A 25,961-nucleotide genomic window follows, 5' to 3' on the forward strand; every position below is an offset into this window, starting at 1 on the left:
AGCTTGCTTCCTAGAGATGCAGTAAATTCAGGGCATTCCAGATAATCTATTAATATCAGACTGGCTCCTGTTGTTGTTGCCAAGAGGCTTATGGATAAATCAGTATGGCAATAAGCATAAAGGAAAGCAGCTGGAAGGGAGGACACAGTCCTTTTCTCTAGATGAGAATACTAAGATCAAAAGCCAAATGTACCTTAAAGATGCCAGACAGTGCATGTTACAAGTAGAAGGTTAATGGATGCATCAGAGTGATCAAGACATGCCCCAAGCAGAACACCACCCTAAGCATTTTTGTTACAGTATGATGAAACTGCAGTTAGTAGATACTCAGAGCACATCAGCGTTTATCATCTGATCGAGGTAATCACAAAGCTAATCCATTGCTCACAAAGAACAGCAGATAAAGTGAACAGATCCTTGCGAGGTGTGACCTGTCAGTGTAGCTTGTTCAGCAGTCAGAGCAAAGGAAAAACAGCAGCAGTACATAACCACAAGCTGATTGGCTCCATCTCCTTGGTGGGGAAAAAAGGCTTCTCTTATATGATTGTGCAGTAATTCAGTACAAATACTTGCTACAATGACACATACTAATTCTTCTTAAACAGTATTTTGAGATTTAGAACCAGCTTGTTTATCATTCTAAACTGAAACAGAGCTTTAATATAGTCTTAGTGTCAGATTATGATTTCATTAAAGTTCCTAAACTAGGAACTCTGTGGTCTGTTTTACAAATAAACATGTCTTGTGGTTCCATGTCTCTCCTGTTGGGACAAAACTCAGAAGAATAACTATGTTCTCTTTTGTTAGTGTTGGAGGAATTTTCATCACATCTCTGCACTACCTAATTCTATGCTGAACCACAAGATATTTTCTAAATAAATGATCATGAAGGTCACATCCTCTTTTGGTCTGGCATTTAGATATGAGATGAAAGGACAGAGTCAGACTTTCTATAAGATTTGTAGGTAAAGGAGCTGTGTAAACTTAATTGCAGGAAGATTTTCATCTGTGAGACTCGATTGAGCTGCTGAAACACATTAAGATCAAGACCATGTTTAGGAGAAGCAAATAAGCATTGATAAATTAAATGTTCCCACATTTCAGTTTAGCTTTGCATACTTATGCAATAAGATGAAAAACTGTCATAGACCTATGTGTCATATTGCAATGGAATCTACTGAATCATTCTAACCAAGCACTTGTGTTCCCCCAAGGTCATAAATGACACACATGAATATATGAACCCAAATATATGCAGTCCTTCGACAGCTAACAGTTGAACTAAAGAGAAAAGCATGTTATATTACTTGCAAATGATGTAATGGAGGATGAAGAATGGTGGTTAAACAAGCAATAACTCAGTATATAAAATGATATCATACTTAACCAGGCAGAGCTTGTGTATCATGACAGCTAACTGAGACTTAAGGTCAGTGCAACAGATAATCCACAGTATTCAAAACCTGTGTGTGATACCTATCAAACATTCCCTATTTGGTTGTGAACTACCATCAGAAGATTAAAGACCTCTTAAGACATAAACATATTTTGCTATTTCTCATTTCTGTTCCCATAAAAATATAATCCCATCTAAAACTTCGAAATTGTATTTGTCCTGTTGGTAGGAAAGCCATTAACTCTAGCAAGGATCTTGGGAAATGAACTGAATTTGTGTATCTGAAATTGTCCTACTCAGACCTTTTCTGAGACTGCTTTTTGGTTTAAAGTACAACCTGCCAACACCCAAAAGACACAAAGTGCTGAAATAATGCCTGAAAGAACGGTTTTAATGGATTTTTGAAGGAAAAATAAGCCAAAAACCATACAGTAATTCTGAAGTACATTTCTCGGAACTCACCTCATGATGTGACATATAAATTCCGCACTAATCGTAGCTTCCTACAGGCTAGCTAGCCTCAACTCGAGTTTATGGCAGTGAAGCAGCTGTAGGTGAAAATGGGCCACCAGGAGAACACTCAGTCCAACTTCTACTGGAGGAATGTCTATAATAACAAATTCCCCATCACAACAGAAATATTTGTCAGGAAGTTCTTTAAAACAGCTAGTTTTATTAAATACAATAGGAACCATGAAGGAAGTGTGAGAAAGATTCTTTCTGGACTTTGCACTTCTAATCAATGCCGTAGGTAAGGTGCTTTAGCTGAATGCCATTCTTTAGTATCTCAACCTTCAATAGACTCAGACAGCAGAAGTGACAATGTATCAGCTACAACGAATATTTGTGTTCTTCATGAAGGCCAGCCAAGTTAGACTGGGACAGGATACAAATCGAGTAGTTTGGCAAGGAGTGATATGTCAAGAATAGCTGTTATGTGAGAGCTGACTTTATATTTTACTTCATCTGATACATTTGAATTGAGTAAATGGACTGGAATGGACCTTCTAGTTTATTATCCTATCTGTGACAGTAATTGTTGGAAGATGTTTAGGGAAAGGATAAATAAACAATGCAAAGGGTTTTTTTTTCAGGGCCCTGAGGGTACCAATAGGCCTTAATAGCCGTGCACAGCCTCACCTGGGATGCGCACTCATAGCTTGGGCAATTGGGCTCAGGAGCCCAATTTAAACCTCACACTTGGCCTTAATCCTTGCCTGAGCTGTGTTGCAGGAGTGCTTATCTCTGACTCTCATGTCTATTTTTCCTGGCTGGACCCTTGAATGGGTCCTGGACATGGTTCATTACTTCTTTTGTCTGGAATTGTTGATGGACGTGGCTCCCTAGTTCTGCTTGGGTGTGGTGAGGCCTCACACTTGGTTCCTGGCTCCTTCTCCCTTGGAGAGCATTCCCACACTTGCTGCTGGTCCCTGCCCATGTTGTAGCAATGTCTCCACTACCTTCAAGCGTTTCTCCTTTGTAGGTGCCTGAACTGGAGGACTCAATCTACATCACAATGGACGTGTCATTAACAGTGTTTACAGTGTTTCTACGACCTTCTTCAACCCTGTGGTGTGGGTTTTTTTGTGTTGTGTTTGTTGTGGTGTTTGTTTGTTTGTTTGTTTGTTTTTAAGGCAGTTATATACAAAGCACCTTAGAATCCTGGAACTGTTGGAAAGGCATAAACCTGTTAAAGTGCTAAAAGAAAAACTATCTAGTAAGCATATATAAAGAAATAACTACTAACATCTAACTTCTGGCAGGTGTTGCTTGTTACATTGTTATGTTTTGCAAAGGTCACAACAAAAACTGGCTAATGAAAAAATGCGTGGAGCATGAAGGAAAATGTGTATGTATATACTCTCAAGTATAAGTGGCTGGGTAAACAAAGTCATCTAATTACATGAATATCAATCTTCAGAGATTGCATCTTAATTGTTCAATCTATATCAATCTCTCCAAATATGTACTGAATGTTTTCCAGTGCTTGTTGTTTAGTAGATGATCCATGGACAGCATTAGACAAAATATCTTGTGCAAACTGAGCTCGAATTGATTCAGGAGAGATATTTTTTGCCTCTTCTGGATCGGTTGGACCCATTAGTTGCCTCCACTCTTCCACAGCGTTTTCCTTTGATAACACCATTATCACCGATGGGCCCCTGTAAAATCAATATAAGGAAACTCTTACACCTTTCTGAGATGCAGATCTAGCTTTCAGTTCAGAGGTACCATGAAGGATTATGGTAAGCATTACACCATCAGAATTTTGAGAAATGGTTTAAATGTTAGCTCTTTTTTTTTTTTTTTTTTTTTTTTCTGAGTGTTCTGTTTAAGACAATATCCTGTTTTTGACAGTCAAAAAGATTACAATGGTCATCTATTTGGATTTGGACTTTTTGTCCCAAAAATATTCTCACCCAATAATTTCTGAAGCAAAACAATACATACTGTTTTATCAACAGCTAGACTAACAATATTATGAGGAAGACATTTGTGTCCTCCACAGGAAGAACAAGGATTCCATCAGAAATTTGTTATTTTTTTGAGAAATAAATAAAAAATAACAGTCACTGTCCATAAGTTTGGAAAGAATTTTAAATCTTCCTTTTAAAGGAAGAGCAGTCAACGCTAGAAGCCACTAAACTTGCTAAAAAGTGTGACAGAATGCAAAATTCTTTGCTCACTTTAGGTGTAGCATGTTTTGTTGGTACTGTAAATTCAAAGTTTGATGTACACTGACATACCTCAGTATTGCATAATGAGACACTTACTCAGTCATAGAAGACAATAAGTCACCAAAAAATGATTTTCCTTCGTGATCCTTATAAAAGTGTGCAACCATATCACGAGTTAAAGCCTCTTCTTTAATCTTTGAGATGGTAAATCCAGCATCTTTAACTTTTTGCATAATGTCATCTAGGAGAATAACAACAAAACTCATGCTTGATTGAAATAATAAAATAATAAAAATTAATAAAATAAATAAAAGTTTAGATGCAAACATCCAAACTTTAAAAATTTCATAAAATACCAGATACTTCAAAAAAAATACACCAATACCTATTAAAATTCTGCTTACAGTACCAAATAATCGTGGACAATGTGACAAACTTCATCAGTCCTCTAAAATGTACAGAAACCATCGTCATTGCACTAATCCATCTCTACGTAGGTGACAAACCCATACTGTTATAAACTATACCAGTACCATTCACTGCTGTTTCTCACATTAGGCAGAATGTGGACTGTAGTTGTAGTGCTACATCATACACCAGCTGACCCGCTAAAATCAATCTGGATTGTTACAAGAGGGGAAGGAAAACTCACAAAAGCTGATGATAAGTTAACATTAGAAAGAATACTAAAATTTGTTAGGACAGAAAAGAAGAATGTCAAGAAGAGGCTCTGGATAGAGGGTTTAAAGAAAATGGCAACAAAAATCTTTAAGGTGATAGTTCAAATTGTACATAGTGTACTTTTTAGTTTGACCTTCCCTCCTCATTCTGTTTGCCTAATAGCAAGATAAAACAAGGGTGGGAATGCATCTAATTGAGCAGTAACCTCTTTTGAGTCAGTAGAGATACTCGTATGAAATAAGTAATATGAATTTGGAAAGTCTCCCTCTCCTTTGACTTAGAAGGATGCTGGATGGATTGTTTACACAAGTACCTGGCTTTTAAACTGTTTAAGCTAGCTAAAAACTCTCTCACTTAAATTCACCACCATTCTTGTGAAGAAAGAGCTATAAGCAGCTTAAACAAAGAAATCGTGACATTTGAGACCTTAATATGAATTATGCAAGCTCTGTAAAAGCATTTCTCTGCATGGAAAATACATTTCAGAGAATAAAGAGTGCATATGACATGATTTACTGCAGTGTGCATTGCTAACATTTTTTAGAAATTACATCTGTAGCTGTAGCCCATACTTTCTAGTTCACTTACCTTTGTGCTCCTTAGCAGCAGCAGGTTTGATTACTGCTAGTGTGTGCTCCTGAGGAAAGAAGAACTCCAGTTCCTTCTGAGCATCATCGGTTGTAGAACTACCATGCAGCTGATTAATAGGACTGCTGTCCACTGCATACAGTGCACGTAAACTAAGAGTCATTAAAAGAGTAAGTTACTTAAAAGAACAGCCATTTTGAGCTTCAACAATGATTAGCCTTAACACGGTGAATATAAATTAATGTTGATCTGGTGACTTAGGTGCTTGATGATCTCTGTGTAAGAGTAAGAAGCCTTTGTTGTCTAAGGAAAGAAAATAAACTTTTAATTGACTACTTGAAATATGAACATCTTCCCTCCTGTAATCTTGTTATATTTCCAAGATAATAACAATTCTTGCTTAATGCAACATAATAGATGAGATGATACCACAGCAGTTTCTTAGAACAACAAAATGAGCAGTAAAAATGAAGATGTTGATTTATAAACTGTGCAGAAGAAACTTAGTGACAAATAAAATATGCTACTGATGGAGAGTTTTCATTAAGCTAAGAAAATAAGCATCTGTTCTAAGTAAGAAAAACCCAATAAACATGAGATATTGCCAGATTTTTTTTAATGTCGAGAGTTAATAGCAACAGTTCTGTAGATCCTGAAGCTTAAAAATTGCCATTTAAGGTCACAAAGATTCAACTGAAGAGCCGAGTAATCTGTTCATATGACCATCAGAGCAGGATTACAAAAAATATTATTACAGGTGTATTCTTCCTGTGGTATGTGCATCTAACAGTCAAGGGTTTTTCTCCAACTCAAGAGACCTTCTTTTGCCTCAATACTCTTTTTTAAACTCAGCTTTTGATTATATTTAGTAACCATTATTTCACAAAAAGTACTATAGTCACTACGTATAATACACTTCTTCCAAGACAAGCTTAACAAACTGCAGAAATATATATTAGTTTCCAGATGATGGCACTGTAGTTACGCCAGTTGGAATGTGATATCCACTGAGATGAGGGATGTGAAAGTAAATTGGAAGCTGTGAATAATATTTTATTATTCCAAGGATTACCTGTTTGGATCTTCCTTAGCCTCCTCAAGAGCTGTTGGGCCTAATAAACCTCTCCAGTGTGCTACTGCGTTTTCTCGTGTTAAAGCAAGTATAAGAGTTGGACCACTGTAAAAAGGGAAAACTGGCATTAAAAACATCAAATATTAAACATCGTAATTTGTAAAGGGAACTTGATTATATATAGTCCAGGCCAGGAAATGAACCCTAATAATATTGGAGGATTCAAAAAATCTATGTCTTTTTAAAACAGTTGCAGCCCGATAAAACCTGATGTGCCTTAAGTGCAGATTTCAAAGTTTCATTTCATTCAGTAATGTCAACGCGACAACAAGAATATTGTAGAATTGGGCTATGTCTTTATTGAACAATATCCAAACCTTTTTCTAACAAACCAAGAGGAACTGGTTGGAGACATCATGGTTGGGGCAGCCTTGGCTGCAGCAACCATGAGATGGTAGAGTTAGGGATCCTGGGTGGAGGAAGCAGGACAATGAGTAGTACTAAAACCACAGACTTCAGTAGGCCAAACTTTGACCTCTTCCAGGTCCTGCTTGGAAGAATTCCATGGAATAGGGCTCTAGAAGGTATTGGGGTCCAAGAGAGCTGGCTAATATTCAAACATTACTTCCTTCGAGCCCACGACTGATACATCCCTATGAGGAAGAAATCAAGTAAAGGGAATAAGAGGCCAGCATGGATGAGTAAGGAACTCCAGTCAAACCACAGGTGGAAGAACAGTGTTTATGTAATGTGGAAAAAGGGACGGACCACCTGGGAGGAATACAAGGATGAAGTGATGAAGGCCAAGCTCCCCTTGGAAGCAAATCTGGCCAGGGGTGTCAAAGACAGGAAGAAGGGCTTCTTCATGTGTATCAGCAGCAAAAGGAAGGTTAGGGAAAACGTAGATCCACTGCTGAATGAGGAGGGTGTCCTGGTGAAGGATGACAGAGAGAATGCGGAGTTACTGAATGCCTTCTTTGCTTCCACCTTTACTGCTAAAACTGGCCCTCAGGTATCCCAGACCCTAAAGATAGAAGAGAAAGTCTGGCAAAAGGAAGACTTTCCCTTGGTTGAGGAAGATCAGGTTAGAGATTGTTTACACAAACTGGACACCCACAAATCCATGGGCCCCAATGGAATGCACTCACAAGTGCTGAGAGAGTTGGCAGATGTTATTGCCAAGCCACTCTCCATCATCTTGGAAAGGTCTTGGAGAACAAGAGAGGTGCCTGAGAACTGCAGGAAAGCCAGTGTCACTCCAGTCTTCAAAAAGGGCAAGAAGGACCACCCAGGAAACTACAGGCCAGTCAGCCTCACCTCCATCTCTCGAAAGGTGATGAAACAACTCATTCTGGATGTCATCTCTAAGCATATGGAGGAAAAGAAGGCTATCAGCATGGGATCACCAAAGGGAAATCATGTTTGACCGACCTGATGGCCTTCTATCATGGTATAACTGGCTGGGTAGATGAAGTAAGAGCAGCGGATGTTGTTTACCTTGACTTCAGCAAGGCTTTCGACACCGCCCCTCACAACCTCCTCATAGGCAAGCTCAGGAAGTGCAGGCTGAATGAATGCATAGTGAGATGGATCATGAACTGGCTGGATGGCAGAGTTCAGAGGGTTGTGATCGATGGTGCAGAGTCTGTTCGGAGGCCTGTAGTTAGTGGGGTTCCTCAAGGGTCAGTGTTGGGTACAGTCCTGTTCAACCTGTTTATCAGTGGCCTGGATGAAGGGACTGAGTGCATCCTCAGCAAGTTTGCTGATCATACCAAACTGGGAGGAAGGGCTGACACACCAGAAGGCTGTGCTGCCATTCAGTGAGACCTGGACAGGCTGGAGGACTGGGCAGAGAAGAACCTAGTGAAGTTTAACAAGGGCAAGTACAGGATCCTGCAACTGGGGAGGAATAACCCCAGGCACCAGTACAAGTTAGGGGTGGACCTGCTGGATAGCAGCACTGCAGAGAAGAACTGGGGAGTTCTGGTTGACGACATGTTGACCATGAATCAGTAATGTGCCCTTGTAGGCAAGAAGCCCAGCGGTATCCTGGGGTGCATTAGAGTGTGACTGACAGGTCCTCCCCTCTACTCTGCCCTGGTGAGACCACATCTGGAGTACTGCGTCTAGTTCCAGGATCCCCAGTTTAAGAAGGACAAGGAACTACTGGAGGGAGTCCAGTTATGGGCTACAAAGATGATTAGGGGCCTAGAGCATCTTTCTTATGAGAAGAGAGGGAGAGAGTTGGGTTTGTTCAGCCTGGAGAAGAGAAGGCTGAGAGGGGATCTCATCGATATTTATAAATATCTCAAGGGTGGATGTCAAGAGGAAAGGACCAGACTCCTTTCAGTGGTGCCCAACAATAGGATGAGGTGCAACAGATACAGGCTGAAGCACAGGAGGTTCCATCTAAACATGAGGAAAAACTTCTTGTATTTGAGAGTGCCAGAGCGCTGGAACAGACTGCCCAGAGAGGTTGTGGAGTCTCCTCTGGAGACATTCAAAACCTGCCTGGACACATTCCTGTGCAATCTGCTCTGGGTGAACCTGGTTTAGCAAGTGGGTTGGACTAGATGATCTCCACAGGATAATGCTAACCATTCTGTGATTCTGTTATTTTGTTATTTACGTTTTCTCTCCAAGGAATTCAGCACACAGCCTGGATGAAGATTTCTGAACTCTTCTACAGACAACCTAAGTGCAGCCTTCCAGAGCAGAACTCAACTGTTTTCACCCAGATCAATGGAACTGACCACTGACTTCAACATCTGTCATACAGACATGTGAAGTAATTTTTCAAACCCTGATTTATTTATCTACTGTATTTGGGAATTATCTCGTTATCTGCAGTTATCTGGTTCTGGTTTTGAGTTTTACTAAACTCTCAGAAACATGGGTATCTTGTAGACATGTATTATTCATTATAATTATTAATTTTGAAAGTTTCAGTCTTATTTATAGATCCACATACTAATTTCTCATTCAACATACCTGGTCATTTGCTCTAGAAGGGCTGGGAAGTAGTCTTCATTTTTGTGCTCTTTGTAAAATTCACATACTTGTTTTTCAGATAGGATTATTTCTTTCTGCATTGCTATTTCAAAGCCATCATCCCTTATTCTTTGCATGATAGAATCTGTTTGAAATATTGAAATAATGCTAAATTGCCATCCATTCACTAATTCGGACAATTGTGAAGAAATGACATGGACTTTCCAATCATACTGTAATTTTTTCACAGGTGAATTAGTTTCTCAACTGAAGAACGAAAAACTAATTTAAAGAAACTGCTAGAGGGCTTCAGTAGTTGCCTGGATGCTTAGAAAGCTGATGCTCACCTTCTTAAGGTTTTCTCTTACTTCAGAAAACTCAGTAGTAATCCTGACTGAGAAACATGATATGCGTTACTGTCACCAAAAGAAGGCGTAAGGATTTTGAATAGGTGAATATTCATTTGACTAAGTCTTACAAGACCACATGGATAAGTAAGCATGTTTAATGCAAGTCAAAATTACTATAATTGCCTGTATATGGACTGTAAAACTAGTGCTCTGAGCAACATACTTGATAACAATCAAGAAAATAAAAATACAAGGAGAGGTCAAAATTGCAGTCCTTCAGATCTTTGTGTATAGGTTATTTTCACTACAGAGATTTTCCAGAAAAAATGAAAATATATGCCTGAGAAGAAAAGGCAGCTTGTTCAAATGGGGAGTTTCATGCTACTGGGGTAGATTTTCTGATTTAATCTGTAAAAGCATTGTCTGTACAGATCTGTCTTTGTGCAGCACTGCCTTATGCAACACAGAACATAACCTGGGTCAGATCATTTCACCTTGCCGTTGAGCTACCTTTGACCTGTCATTTAAAGATAATATCATCTGCTTGATGATTCCCTACACTACACTTCGAAATTGCTAGTTTCTCTGAGAGGTATTCTAGAAACATTCCATCCAAGTATACGATCTAAAGACGTTCTTGAAAAATCAGGCAAATTAACAAAATAGTGTTGACATTTACACTCTCAATATAGCAAAAATGTTAGGCATGTAGCATTTTTTCCTGACAAAGATTACTGCCAGGTTGATGCTGCGGAGACAACATAACATAAGAACCTTTCATTAATAGAATTAGAATTTTTAAAGTTCAAAATATAAGACTTTTTATACACCCTAGATGGAAAATGTAGTTATTAACACTTACCTCGTCTTTCCTTTAAGAGAGAAGGTCTAATTAAAGCCAAAGTCCTTTCAGCTTTTTGGTCTGTCTTATTTTTATCAAAATTTGGGAAAAAGAAGGCAAGTTGCCTGCTGGCCTCTTCCACACTGTCTTGCACATCACATAGGTTTGATAAACTCTCAGTTTCCATGGTTCCTTCCAAGCTAAGGAGACACAAAGTAATAGATCTATGTTTAAGTCACTGCATGCACTGCGTTAACAGTTGACTTCCTGAAAATGAACTTTCCTAAGGTTTAGTAAAGCATAAAAATGGAATGCTAAACTAAGTTTTTATTAAATTCAGATTCCTGACTGAAGTAATGTTTCTGAGAGGAGAATTATTACTCTTCTCAAAAAGTGCCTTGTCATGTGCTATGAAAGAGAATTCTCAGCCATGCAGCTTTTCTAATGCCCCTCTAGCTTATTCAAAATAGTATCTCTGTTTCACTTGACAGAATTATCAGTGACAAGTGTACAGTGTATAATGAATTGTCAATAAAAGGATTATGATAATTAATGTAGAGCATCATCATAAAAAGATAGCACCACAGAATTGTCTTCAAGAGAGGTACATCTCATTGTTACGTGCTTGTATTTCTAATGTTTATTTAGCTATATAAAACAAGTAACTTTTGGCCACTTACGGAAAGTGCAATATCCCCCAGTTGTACCAATCTAATGCAGAGAAGGATACAACAGACAACAACAAAAATATCAGCTATTATGACAAGTTCTTTTTTGGAACAATGTATTTAATATCATGTTGCTTGAAGTAAATCTCGTGTCTAAATCTGAAACTTGATTCAATATTTCAGTTTTTGAGAACACTCTCTTTATTGTTTGATGCTTTGTATAAAACCATTGTCCTCTTTAAAATTCTCTACAAATATTTGTCATAGGAGAAAACCAGACATGGTTGTGAACAGCTAATCCTTACAATGTTTCTGTGCATCTTGGAGTCAGGGGAGAACAAAACCCAAAAGCCTCCCAGTTGTTTTCTGGCTTTTACAGAGTGGTCCCAGGGAGCATGGCATGCCTTGGGTGTCCTTTAGTCTCCCTTGGGCCACATATACAGTTTCCCATCATATATAGGAGTAAACATATGCAAGAGTGCATTTTCACTGTTAGTTACCTGCCTGACTCCTCAGTGTCATCATCCCCACTCAATTTACGTAGTTCTTTCCAGTGAGGAATATCAGCAGATGCTCCTTTTTTAGTGATTACCAAAACGTGGCATGGTCCACTCATCATGTATTGAACAAATTCTTCAAAATCAGGCTAAAAAACATAATTTTTCCCCTATGAATTGTAGGAACTATGAGTTTATCATCAGAAAGGATGATATAATTTCCAAAGTAACTCATAATTCCTGTTCTAAAATGACATTCACACACGTTACTCAAAATCCTGCCAAATTGTCTGGGAAGTTTTTGATCAATCATTTGAGACAACAACACTGTAAAATGTCTAAAACATTATTAATCAAGGTAAATAAAGTAATAAAGTTCCATTAAGCAAGTACCACATGTTCTTCCAGGTTAAAACGCAAATGACAGAAGTGGAGAAAATCTAGAAGCTCGATGTGATCAAATGCTATGCTTGCAGTAACACATGTAGTGTGACATAACAAACTGCAATACAGTTCCAGGTGTAATTTTTGAAACTAAAAGTCGTGTAGCTGACTGCAAGTATAGAACACTGAGATATTTTCAAGACATTTGTAGTCTTTTACTTCATTCTCTTTGTTATGTTCCTTCCACTCCTTCAGTTTCAATCTTCAATCCAATAAATAAACATTTTATTCAGAAAATACATTTTGAAGCTGCTGTGAGGTTCTAATCCTTTTTCCTTGTATGTCATCTGTTTTCAGTTATCTGAATTTCCTCAAGTATCTTTTCTCATTTAAAATATTTGACTAAATCTTTTATTTACCAGCCACCCTCATCTGATTGTGTATGATACATTTTTTCCTTTAATAACATGGAAATGAAATATTCATGTGTCCTTTCAATTAATTAAAATTTTCTTTTGATTATCTTCATATCCATGCATAAACTTAACCCAGTTCACAAGATGAACTAACTCAAAAGAGATAGAATAAATGTAAATGGTAAAATGTTTAGTACAAAGCATAAAGGGTGCATCTATACGGTTGTGGCTTCAAAAGTACACTTGCTCACATTAAAAGAAATGGATGTGGCTATTAGATTTGGGTCTTTTGGCTCACTCAGTGTCATTAAAAAGAAACTGTCTCTGCTTCCAGTTATATCTGGAGGTCTATTATCTTGAGTCTTCATCCTTCATTCAGAGGCAGCCTCTGGAACTTCAGCAAGCTTGCAGAGTATTAAATCAGGAATAATTTTGCCCACTGAGCACAAAGCAAACTATATTCCATATTGTCACTTCATTATAATTATTTTTCAGCTTAGAATTAAATTTTACAAATGGCAAATCATTGACTTCTCAATATAGACAGGATCCTCTGAATAATTTCTGATAGTTTATAGTAGTTTTGTTATTTCCCCTCTCCTAACACTGGCTAGGATCTGCTTCAGTGTAGTAGTGGTGCCCTATGTTAAACACTACATGCTTTTTCTCTGTCTTTTTTCCTCCCACATCTCCCTCTACACCTAACTTAAATTTGGCTGCCATTCCTATGACGATAACTTATTTTTACTTCTATTTCAAAACCATCTTTGTCTAAACTAGAATCCCAGCTTTGACAACACTGAGCTCTTCAGGATTCCTTATAAGCTCTCTCTGTTACTTCCTTTCTAAACCATAGTGCAGCCATTTGGTGATTACTATCAGATTTCTTTTTCCCTCTGGCTTCAGTAGGAACAATCTTGCCTCACTCTGATTAATTTGGAATGCCACTGGAATACTTTCCCAGCTTCTTCTTTTGGTTATGCCAACACTTTTATTGACCTCTTCTGTTGGTCTCTCTAATAATATCAAACTAGTTCTCTGCAAATAATTTCAGCCTCTGTTTATCTTGTGCAGATCTTAAATAGGAGAAGGTAAAAATATTTGCTAAGCAGCCTCATATTTGTGATCCAGATCTTTCTGTGCATTTAACTTTAGCTATCATATTGCCAAAGCACTTGACAATATCCAAGTGTTAGTTTGCTAGACCACTGGCATTTAATGGTGATCAGCATAATTTAATAGTTTTCTTGAACTGTCTGTACTTAGCTATTTGTTGTCCCTCAATATAGGATAAGGCCAGAAAAATAAACTTCAATGTAGATGCTTTCTCTTTCTGCTTATGTGTGTGCTTATTCTCAGTACTACCCTGTGATGAAACACGCTAGGAAGAAAAAAAAAGTAATATATACTATAACTTCTTTTCTGATTGTCATGTACTGTCATGTAGATTACACTGGATTTTGCATTTGTGCTACACTGCAGCACCTAACAGCCTATGTTTAGGGCCATGACTAAGGGTCATATATATTCTGCTAAAAGAAAAAACTACAAAATCTTTTGGTATTTAATTGGAGTTTGATTTAACTTAGTTGGAATGTTAGAGTGTTGCCAAGACATACTTGTATGAGTAGGGAAGAAAAAAAAAACAGATAATATCTCCTTTTTTCTATGTACTAAATCTACATTAAAACAGTTCTTCAACATAGTAAAAATGTACAAGACAGAGATTTGCAAACACATATAGCTACAATGATAAGTTTTACTTGTTCCTTCTATTTAGGTTTTCAGTTTGGTTTTACCTGTTCTTTATTGTGGCCATAGAAAGCTCTGATTTGCTCTTCAGTTAGCATTTTCTCCTCTGCTGCTTCAATGGTAAATCCTGCTCTTTTAATCTGCAATTATTCAGTTATTACACAGTGGCCTTTTAAAATGATTTCATACAAGATCATATGTTATTGTAAATCTAAAGATTGATTGATTTTTGGAAACTATCTTAAATTTAAAATTCTCTAAAATATTCCAAATATAACTGCTGAGTTTACATAAACTAAAGTTCCAGCTTTTCAAAACACTTCACTAAATTCAGGATTACAATTCCCACTAAATTAAGGTTTGTGCAAAATATAGTGCCGTTCAATGTATGTATTCATTCAGTTGTTAATAATAGCTGTTATTTAACATTGAACAAACTCATTTTAAACATTGTGAGTGGTTAACATGCAACCACTTCTAAAAACATTGTAAACTACATTATAATCTTAGTAGTCATATAAATGTGTACTTGTCAACAATTGTTGTACCTGGCTAAACTACTTGTCTTCAGAAACAGCAAGTAAACAAAAATAAAATCTATTTGATGATTATTTTAAATTAGATTACTGCATTAAATTTAGGTGTGCATAAGAGATGCACGCTTACATGACCTGTATCAAATTTCATAACCCACTGGTATGAGGTTTATGCCATATACTAATATTCAAACAACAAAGGCACTACCCAGCCCAAATACTGATCGTATGTCAATATCAATCTGCTTACCAGCACTTTTCTCTTTAAAAGCCCATATGATGCTGCTGAGTGTTTCCAGATTGTCTCGACAAGGCTGAATGTGGAAACATTATGGGTGCACACCTCATAAGGCAGTGCCAACTAGCAGCTGCTCAGCTCCAGCTAAATTGCTTTCAAGCACTGCCTGGTTTGTTTTTTTTTTTTTTTTGCCTTTGCTGAATTTTCTTCCTTTCTGGCCAAGGCAGAGTAACTGCAGGAACAGCCTATTCAACACTCTGATTTTCTTTCCTACAAAGGTCACTGGCCCTGTCATAACACTTTTTAAAATTAACATGGTTTTATCTTGATACACAGTGTTATGAGGCATTTTTTGTAACAGAAACAGTAAGAAATTCCTATAATCTAAATGTGCATTGCAGTAGTATCATATTCTGGAAGGCCAAATAATTTTTCTTTCACTGTGTGATGACTTAAACAAACATTGAATCCTTGAATGCACCCTTGTGTACTTACTGGAAACTCATTCTCCAGTGCAGGAACAAATACTGCACTACTGACAAGTATTAGTGTACTTACTAGTGCACATGAATTAGCCTCGCCATCTACATCCATATATTGTCATATATGTCTGCGTACAGACTCTCTTCCATAAGGAACTGGTTAGTTGATTCATGTGTGCCCACAATTCTTAAAGATGCTCTGAGAAGAATTAGCTTTACTAGCACAATTTCTAGTTCTTGTTTCTATTGCAATATGGGGGGCGGGGGAGGAGAAGATACTTTTCTGACTTCACATTTCACTGGTTAACACAGTTTGAATCAATGTCATACCTCATCAACATACCTCATCTAGTGATGTCAAATGTTAAAGCAAGAGTGTGAAATTGAATACGAAATTATTTCAGGTCAAAATTATCTTTCTTTTATCATCCTTATCAGAGAAGCATTAACAGGTCTTGTTCTAAAGCCTGGGCATAAATTAGGATCTACTTTATCTTACATCTTGCTACCATACCTATACTAAAGAGGATGAATAAATCTTCAAATTTTGTCTACCTTTTTTTTAATTTCTTTTACGTGTCCCTCTAAGACATCAGCAGGTTTTATTATTCCAACAGAGTATTTGACCTCTTCTTCTGGGAGAGGGGAAAAAACATGTGTCAGTGAATATATTTATTGAAACAAATACACAACTGAACTTTCCATTACTTATAAGAGGGTTTCTCTATATAATTATCCATTTTAATATTGAGATGGCCAAACAATGGTTCCAAAAATGTATGTGACTTGAACACATAAATTATGTCTTGGAGTGTAGGACTGTCTTTGGCCAGCCCTGGAATCCACATTCTTTATGAACCACTAGTGTTTTGGGTCATATGGTGGATAAATGATTCACATACAGCTAGGTGTGGTGGAAAAACTACTGTTTAAGGGTGCTTTGTCTAGGGAGCTAGCTCTGTATGTGCAAGAATAGAAATATGAAACAAATAAATATTACTGAGGAAAATTCACTAAGTGAAAATCTGGATGAATATTGGAGATTTCAAGATTTCAAATGGTTCTGTGATTCTATGATTCTAAATTAAAAACATGCAGAAGAAAAGCAGTTGGAATTTACAAAAGTCTGTGGCTTTGATAATGCTTTTCCCCAGTCACTAGTGGGGTTCCCAGTCACTAGCAGGGTTCTGCAGGGATCCGTCTTAGGGTCAGCACTCTTCAATGTCTTCATAAATGACTTAGACTCAGGATTTGAGGTATTACTTAGTAAGTCTGCTGATGACACAAAATTGGGAGGAGCTGTTGACACTCTCGAAGGCAGAGAGGCCCTGCAGAGGGATCTGGACAAACTGAGAACTGGGCAATCACCAACCACATGAAGTTCAACAAGGGCAAGTGCCAATTTTGCACCTGGGACAAGGCAACCCTGGCTGTACATACAGGCTGGGGGATGAGATGTTGGAAAGCAGCTCTGTGGAGATGGATCTGGGGGTTCTGGTCAACGGCAAGTTGAACATGAGCCAGCAGTGTGCCCTGGCAGCCAAGAGGACCAATTGTGTCCTGGATGCACCAAGCACAGCATTGCCAGCCGGGCAGGGAGGTGATTGTCCCGCTCTGCTCTTCACTGGTGTGGCCTCACCTGGAGCACTGTGTGCAATTCTGCGCGCCAGAGTAAAGATCTAAAACTACTGGAGAGTGTCCAGAAGAGGACCATGAAGTTGGAGAAGGGTTTGGAGGGGAAGACTGGCTAAAGTCATTGGGTTTGTTCAACCTGGTGGAGACTGAGGGGAGACCTCATTACAATCTACAGCTTCCTCACAAGAGTAGGAGGAGGGGCAGGCACTGAGCTCTTCTCTTTAGCAACCAATTGCAGAGCCCAAAGGAATAGCAGAAAGACATGCCAGGAGAGGTTTAGGTTGGACATTGGGAAAAGGTTCTTCACCCAGAGGGTGGTGCAGCACTGGAACAGGCCCCAGGCCTGACAATGTTCAAGAAGAGACTGAAAAATGCCCTCAGACACATGGTGTGAACTGTGGGGTTGTTCTGTGCAGGAACAGGAGTTGGACTCAATGATCATTGTAGGTCCCTCCCAACTCAGGTCGTTCTATGATTCTATGAAGTCAAATATACATTCCTGGTCACAACAGATGTTTGTTTCCTTAGCATTTGTGGATGGTGAAGCAATTTACTAGTTATTTATTATAACTGTTGAAGTAACATATGCTTGCTAACACAATCTAATGTTTAAAACAAGACATCTTCCTGGTTGTAGACATACAGTTGCAACATCCATAGCATACAGATCCTTGCAAATTGACAAAAAGTGGTCAGAATATAAACTTCATTTCTCTTTGCAGAATCTGAGGCTTACAGTTAAGCATGAGCACGTAATTCAATCACATCCCAAACACTGTAGAAGAACTTAATACCTCTAACAGAAACACCAGGCTACTACTTGTTTCAAATACCGGAAAACACTCATAGGCACCTGGACATGGTAAGGAAAGTATTACCACAAAGCGTTAGTGTATTATGGCTTCTGAGGGATCCTTTAACCTGGAGCTGGACCCAAGCTGAAAACTCTGTTGCCTGATTTTATCACACTTTAAGGTTCTGTGGATTAGTGTAAAGTCTGTATATAATCCTAGAGGATTTACAATACTGTACTCCTAGGTCTCAGAGAGTTAAAACTGAGGTCAGGAGCATGTCACTTGAATCATACAATAAAGAAGGCATGAATGGGAAGGAGAATGGACACAACTTAATCTGTGACAGTGATTGAATGCCCTATCACAGGAAAAAAGAAAAGCAAGATGAAGAAGAGAGGATGAAGTAGCTTATTCCATCTGAACATTGCCAAATGACATTCTGTGCATACATGAAGCAGCAGGAAGCTTCGATAGCCACAGATAACAATAAAAATAGAAAATATGTAGGTCCTAGCTCATGACAAGCCTGAAATAAATCATAGACATGAGACTTACAGACAGGACGGTGCATATTTTAAAATCTTTTTGGAACCTTATCCTACTGTTTTTGGTTTATGCTCTGATGTAAGTCTGGTTTTCAGTGCTTAAATCTAGTCTGGTGAAAGACTTAATTAAAAATAATCTGAAATACAAGGCATGCCATTCCATCTGAGATTAATTCTTCCAGTCTTCACAGGTTGCCCTCATTTTGGTGTTTCTGTAGAACATCCAAGGGTCAAGAAGCACCATCTCAACAAAAGTACATAGCTAAGGCAGGGACTGTGTAGAAGTGACTTCCAGACACTAGTTTTACACAAGAAAATTCCTGCCATGTAGTGCTGCTGCTATGTGTCAGCAACATGTATTTTGAAGGTTCCCAAAGGGAAGTGAAAACACTGTCGACAGTCTTATATCTTAACTGTTGACAGAAGAAAGCTTCCTCTTATTTTGATATCCTCCATCATAACTTGTTCTGTTATTAATTCAAAGGAAGGTCTATTGATGCTGAACATACATAATTCTTAATCAAATATCTAAAAAGATATTTTTTCTTTTTCTTTCCATTAACATTTCTAAAATAAAACAAATATATTTACCCTTGGGTGCATTGCCCTCAATACTCTCTTCTGACGATTTCTCTTCTGGGAAAACAAGTTCATCTACCTAAGTTAATAGTAAATACAGTACATTGCCAGTGTGAAGCTGAAGTCACTGAACACACCTGTCATATCTTTACAACATTTTAATCTTAAAATAATAGCATATTAGCTAACCAGGAAAGCAAGTAATTCTAGGAAAGACCTTGTGCTAGCCTGATTTTCCTTAACTGAGCTACAGTTTGTTAAAAGTTTCCTTTTACTGTAAGCAGAGTTCTTTGATCTCCATTTTAATTCAAAATAAGGAATGTAAGGAATGAGACATGACTATTTCTCATATATTTTTTTTTTTTTTTGTATAATGCATTCTTACTAAGTTATATATGAAAAATAGTCCTGAAAGAAAAAAAAAATTACTAAAACCTTTATGTGCTAGTGACATTTATTCTATTTCTCCATTTCTTCCACTAATAGGTTAATCCATAAATTTCTTAAGTTTTTATAAAGTATAATTTAATGGAAATTTCTAAAAAACCATGTCATATATGTCACTATACTGTCAAGAAAAAAATACCAAACATAAAACATGACATTGCAGAAAACACCATCACAGACATTGAGAGAAGCTATGTAAGTGTAAAAAAAATACTATTTAAATATCTGTTTTGTGTGTACCTCGATGCGTTCCTTCTGTCCAGCTGCTATTTGCTTCTCTTCTTCCACTAGCTCTATTGTTTTCTTAGTTAGAAGAGGAGCATTTGCACCTCTCACCATGGCAATAATTTTGCCATTCTGTAAAAGAGAAAATAACACTCTTGGTGAGTTTTCGCTGCTTAGTTTACACATTAACTTGACTTTTGGAACATGCTCTATCTTGTTGTTTCTTTTTTTCCAGCAACAGGACCACTTCCTATGCCCTCTGAAGTGAATACCCAATCTACTACTACCGTTCTTACTTTTACTTTCCCCCTTTTCTGCTTCATTTTCTACAGTTATTTCTGTGTTCACCATTAATAGTACAGTCAGAAATAAATGCAAATATGGAATTTATTAGCTCTTAATTTCTATACCATGGAGTTTTCTATCTTTGCATTACATTTCAGTGTGTGCTCTACTTAGGAGCACCATAGTTAAGCTAACTACCGATGATCAAAGATACTGCCAACTTCACTTAGCAGCATTCAGTTTAAAACCTGAAAGTATATTGAAAGTATTGTTCTTGGCCTTTATTTGTGGGAACTCAAAGCTTCATAGTGAGCAGTGATCTACATTGGAGTCACAGGAGGATAACCTTTCTGTATCCATCAAGGAGAGGTAATAAATATATGATTCATTGTTACAACTGTTCTGGTGAAAAAAGATGCATTTAGTTGTTTATTTTAACAAACTTTAAGTGGCAGGAAATGTAAACTCTTTTTCCCTGACAGAAGGTATGCATAAAATAATCATTTCACTGTAGCCATATGTGGACACTTAATGTGAGGCAACCCTGAAAAATTTATACTAATTTCTGACTAAGTAACTACCAAAACTATGGCTACCACAAATCTTCTGTAGCTGTATGTGCAGCAGCCACAAAAAAAAAAAAAAAATAGTGCTTGAGAACCACAGATTTAGGCATGAGAAAGAGCCTCAAGTAAACATCTGATTATATGATCCTACATACTGTAAAATGTAAATATCTGATTTATACAGCTTCACATTTCTTCTTAATCTGCTGAAAAATTAATGCAAAGGTAGACAGCACATTAAAAGAAACTGATGTGATGTACTTACAACACAAAAAAGGAACACAGGTTCACAAGTTTTCCTAAATGGTTCCAGAGTTGGAATGCTGTCAGCCTCTGCCTGAAATTAGATGCAAAAGATTGTTTACTTATGTGTTTATATGTATGCATGTATATATGTGTGTGTATATATACATATTATATAATATATACATTATATATATATAAACATCTTTTTGCCTGAAAGAAAACTGCAGTCTTATATACTTTGGTGTTACATATTTAAACTGCAATCTTAAATGCAACTAACAATCCATATGGCACTTTCTGGTGATGAAGAATGAACTGATTTGGTAACATGGGATTGGCCTCCGTTTATATCACGGAAGAATACATTATCCTAATAATGTTTTCCTATGTAGGTTGTAATAACATACATAAATGAGGAAGTAGCCCATACAGTCTTGACAGAAGAGACTATTCACTGTATTAAGTTCTTTGTCACATGTGGTCAATTCTATGAACACGCTTGCAATAATCTCTGAACACCTTTTTGTGTATAAAAAATACAAGTATTTTCTGCAGAAATGTTTTCATCAGGCAATTGAAAGTTCTCAGTAACACAAAAAAGGATGAACTTGATCAACATCTGGGAGGAATTGAATCAGTGAAACAAATTTATCTAGTTTGAATATGATATATACCTCCTATTTTATGTTGCTAATGCAGAGGAATATTTTTATACTATCATTTTATTGATAGTTTATTTTTGAATTCCTCCTTTTTGTTATCTTAAAAATGAAACAAAAGGGAATATTTGGCAAAAAGGTTCAACAGCCTTTTTCAGGGATGTAAGAATTTTAAATGTGATAATCAATAATGTACAGGTTTAAAACTAAAAATCACATAGTCCAGCTTTTGAGTGTTTCTGCAATCCCATCAAGAAAAACAAAAGTTGTGGGATATCAGGTCCCTTTCCATTACAACTCCTTCCATATCTATCGCAGTTTCTAATCTACCTCTAAACAAAGTCTTAAGAGGAAATACGCAGAAGAAGAGGAAATTAGGGCAAAATCAATGCCACGTATTAAATATGAAAGCTCTGTATATGCAGATATAAAGATATATTTAAAATAAAATGTTAATAAAGTTCCATACAGAATTTACATCCTTACCACTGCGAAATGCAACACATCATCTTCATCAAACTCAGTCTTCAGCTTTCTGAATAAATTCAACACGGCTTTGCAAGGACCACACCAAGCTTGATACACATCTATTACTAAAATGAGATAGTTTGGAATTACAAGCAGCTGACTTGTGGAACTTATAAAACTATATATATTTATGAATAGTACTGGGAAGGTGTTCATATACATCTATTAGTCCTCTCCTAGTCAGTGAAAGCATCATGAATACACCAGTGTATTCAGTGGATACACTACAGTTTCCTCTTTTATTTCAATTACTTTTGACATCAACAACCTACTTCATAATACTATTTGAGATTATTAATCCAAACCACTATGTTTCTCTCATATTCCTTTCCCTTTCAGTTGTTCTTTTTCTTTTACTACTATTGGTTTTCATTCTTATCTAATCTTTATTCTACAGGATTTTAACTTCATAAGCCCACATAAATAATTTATTTCCCATTATTGCTCCTCTGTTGATAATATCCTGTCACAAATTTGTTCCTTCTATTTAAATAGACATTTTAGGAGACTTTGGAGACACTGTCATTGGACTGAGTGAACTGAAAATATGGGATAATACACATCATTGAACATGTGCTCTCCAGAATGCTGACCAATTAGCTGCTCAGTATAACTGTACAGTATTAATTTAGTCTGTACAAGATTTTAGGGAAAAAATTCCACAGAAGTGTCCTACCTCCTACCATACAGAATATCATATTGGAAAGATATTTTCTAAACATCAGACTGTAGCAGTGCACAAAATAATGGATATTATGATTTGTGACAAGTATTTATTTATCAGAAAAGACAGTATATATCCATAAACAAAATATATAGTTTTATAAAGATATTAATATAAACTTTCTTTAAAAGATAATATTACAGCAGTCTTCTAGATTTATGACAAGTATCTATTAAAGATTATATAATATATATATATATATATGAAAAACTGTAAATGTTTTCATGGGAGATTAAACAGAAAATACTAACAGTACCTACTACACCTTTCTTTAGCAACACTTCATCCCACTGCTCTTGATTGGTTATTATGGTCTGAAATAAAATTAATTGACATTTTAACATCTTGCAAAGATTGACAAAATCTATATCCACTAAGCTCTGGAATTGTTCAAGTAATTAGGGTCTATACCTGGAACTGCATTTCTTTCTTCTTGCTTGCCATTTCTCTGTGATTATGTGAAACGTATCAAAATACAAAGTACATTAAACAATTTTTTAGAAGAACATGTGACAAGCAGAACTGATTTACATGTTTTTCAACACAACACTGCCTTCCGATTCCCTTAAAAAATAACTGAACAGAAGCCCCTACAACAATGACAGTTAACACCATGTGTCAGAATTCTGTGGTGCAATATACAACTTATATGCAAACCCCACATAGCACAGGAAACAGAAGAAAATTCAGTTTCTTAATCTGTTAAGGTTTTCAGAATTTTTTTGGTCTCAACAATTTTTCAAGCTTATAATTTTTCTCTTCAGAATGGCCACAAGGACCTTGGATGGGATGACCGCTGCTGTAAGAGCGGGCCATTTAAAAGAAGTATTGATTAAAGATCTTCAACTCTGATGACATCAAATCAGGCTTTCTGTCTTCTGGAATACATGAAAAGCAATGACTTACCAAATGACCAATGACTCCCAAACTGAATCCTGGTGCATTCATCATTCTGTCATTAATAAAACATGGTTTGAATATTCCCACTCCCCCCTCCTTTTTTTTTTTTTTCACCCTTTTCTCAATAGGTAATTAACTTCGAACTGGGCACGAAAATTATCTTAGTTAATGGATCTTGACTGAATAATGAATGTTATCACTGGATCAGCAGCTTGAGTGGAGGTACTGGATCAGCAGCTTGAGTGGAGGTTTATAAAGCTCTTGATAGTCTCTGTCTTGAGGAAAATGAAAATGCTGTCATGAAAGTCACCTCCACTGTCACCAATATCTGACAAGTCAACCAGCAAATACATCCAGAGTTTGAACTGTCCTGGCATTCCCACTGGAGATAGTCCCTTTAGATCGTAGACTGAGGCATAGTGGTCAACATGAGAAATCTTGCCCTGATGCTTCTTTCACATTTAATCTAAAAATTTTATTCATTAATAACATTTTAAATACAGGCTTTCTTCAAGTAATTAATTAAAACAGGTAGCAAGAAAGCGTTGTTAGCATGGTATTAGGTTCAGTCCTTTAAAGACTCTGAGGAGGCATGCTAACAATTCAAACCATAGTAAAATGACAGATTAAAATATCCAAAACTAGTAGAAAATCTTCAGCTAAAGAACTTATCTTTCATTGTTACTTACCTTCTCTGAGCAACAGGGATCAATATACTGCAAGATCAGATCTACAAAACACACACCACATATATCACAATGGACTATACTTCCCAATCAATGTACACATCCTCCCCAATCAAAAATGTGCAGTTATGCATTCTCAGATGTCAAATGAAAGCACTGCAGAACAGACACATATGTATGCAAATACACAAATATTAATATTAATCTGGCATAGTAGCTGTGTGAGACACGTGAAGATACATGTGACATCTATACTTTTAAATAACATTTTCTCATAACACATTCTTTCAGTAATACAGTATTACACTGATAAAACATGGACAAGCACACTTTCTCCATTATCTATGATACAGGCAACATGCTTCTCTAACCTTAATGCAATGCCTTTTGCTGTGTACATGCTACACCTCTTACCTCAACCAAAACTGCTTCCTTGGACTATTCACGTCTAAAAATAGATCTGGGTGTGCACTCAGATACACTGTCAAACCGGCATTCAAATATGCATGTTCTTTGCAGACAGATGTGGAATATCTTAGGACAAACCTTCATACACATATATGTATGAAAATACCCAGTGAGATTTTGACAAGCACTTGTGTATGCATACATACACATAGTTGCCTGTACACAAACACTTGTGTATGACAAGGGTCCCTGCATTCTCATAGGTAGCACTCTGGTGGACCATCTGCTCTCTACCCTTGAATTCTATGAAACTGGATAAAATGTGAAGAACCATGGATGGAAAACACTCATTGAGGTACACCACACTTCAGCTCATACACACATGCACACCTGCATGCTTCCACAAATATGTGCAAGGACTCACATCCTTCTGCAGGCACCCAAGCCTGCAAGTATGCACCTCTGTTACACAGGTGTGTGCTCATCTGCACAGGCCCTGTCTATGAACATGCCCAGGTGTGCACACATGCACAGACTTTTGTGCATAAGTCCGCCTTCTGCATGCACACACAAACTCACACAGAAACATGGGTAAGCAGACTAATAGAAGGACAAGGACCTGTTGGAGAGGGGCCAGAGGAGGCCACAGAAATGATCAGAGGGCTGGGACACGTCTGCTGTGAGGACAGGCTGAGAGAGTTGGGGTTGTTCAGCCTGGAGAAGAGAAGGTTCTAGGGAGACCTTATTGCAGCCTTTCAGTACTTAAAAGGGGCCCACAAGAAACATGGGAACAGGCTGTTTAGCAGGGCCTGTTGTGATAGGACAAGGGGTAATGGTTTTAAACTAAAGGAGGGGAGATTCAGGCTGGACATGAGGAAGAAATTTTTTACGATGAGGGTGGTAAAATATTGGAGCAGGTTTCCCAGAGAGGTGGTGGGTGCCCCATCCCTGGAGACATTCAAGGCCAGGCTGGACGGGGCTCTCAGCAACCTGGTCTAGTTGAAGATGTCCCTGCTCATGGCAAGGGGGGTTGGACTAGATGGCCTTTGAAGGTCCCTTCCAACCCAAACTGTACTATGATTCTATGAAATGCACAGACACATAGGAGGTTAGTGACAGCTTCCCACACAGGTTCCCATAACCAGGATGTTCAGGTGCTCGTGC

The 25,961-nt window shown here is 37.3% G+C and overlaps 1 protein-coding gene across 1 annotated transcript; it reads right to left on the reverse strand.

Annotated features, from left to right (window-relative positions):
• Window positions 1-1,740: 1,740 nt before the first annotated feature.
• On the reverse strand, window positions 1,741-23,247 carry NME8 (NME/NM23 family member 8). Its single transcript, XM_065832166.2, has 15 exons — window positions 23,215-23,247; window positions 23,060-23,117; window positions 22,038-22,144; window positions 20,912-20,983; window positions 19,811-19,927; window positions 19,136-19,202; window positions 16,126-16,205; window positions 14,362-14,454; window positions 11,766-11,911; window positions 10,619-10,797; window positions 9,407-9,551; window positions 6,416-6,520; window positions 5,344-5,495; window positions 4,171-4,315; window positions 1,741-3,558 (listed from the first exon to the last, which is right to left on the reverse strand). The coding sequence occupies exons 1-15, from the start codon at window positions 23,245-23,247 to the stop codon at window positions 3,336-3,338; spliced, it is 1,722 nt and encodes a 573-aa protein (XP_065688238.1). The 3' UTR covers window positions 1,741-3,335.
• Between the last annotated feature and the right edge of the window lie 2,714 nt (window positions 23,248-25,961).

Source organism: Patagioenas fasciata, chromosome 2, assembly GCF_037038585.1.
Source record: "Patagioenas fasciata isolate bPatFas1 chromosome 2, bPatFas1.hap1, whole genome shotgun sequence".
Classification (NCBI taxonomy): Eukaryota; Metazoa; Chordata; class Aves; order Columbiformes; family Columbidae; genus Patagioenas; species Patagioenas fasciata.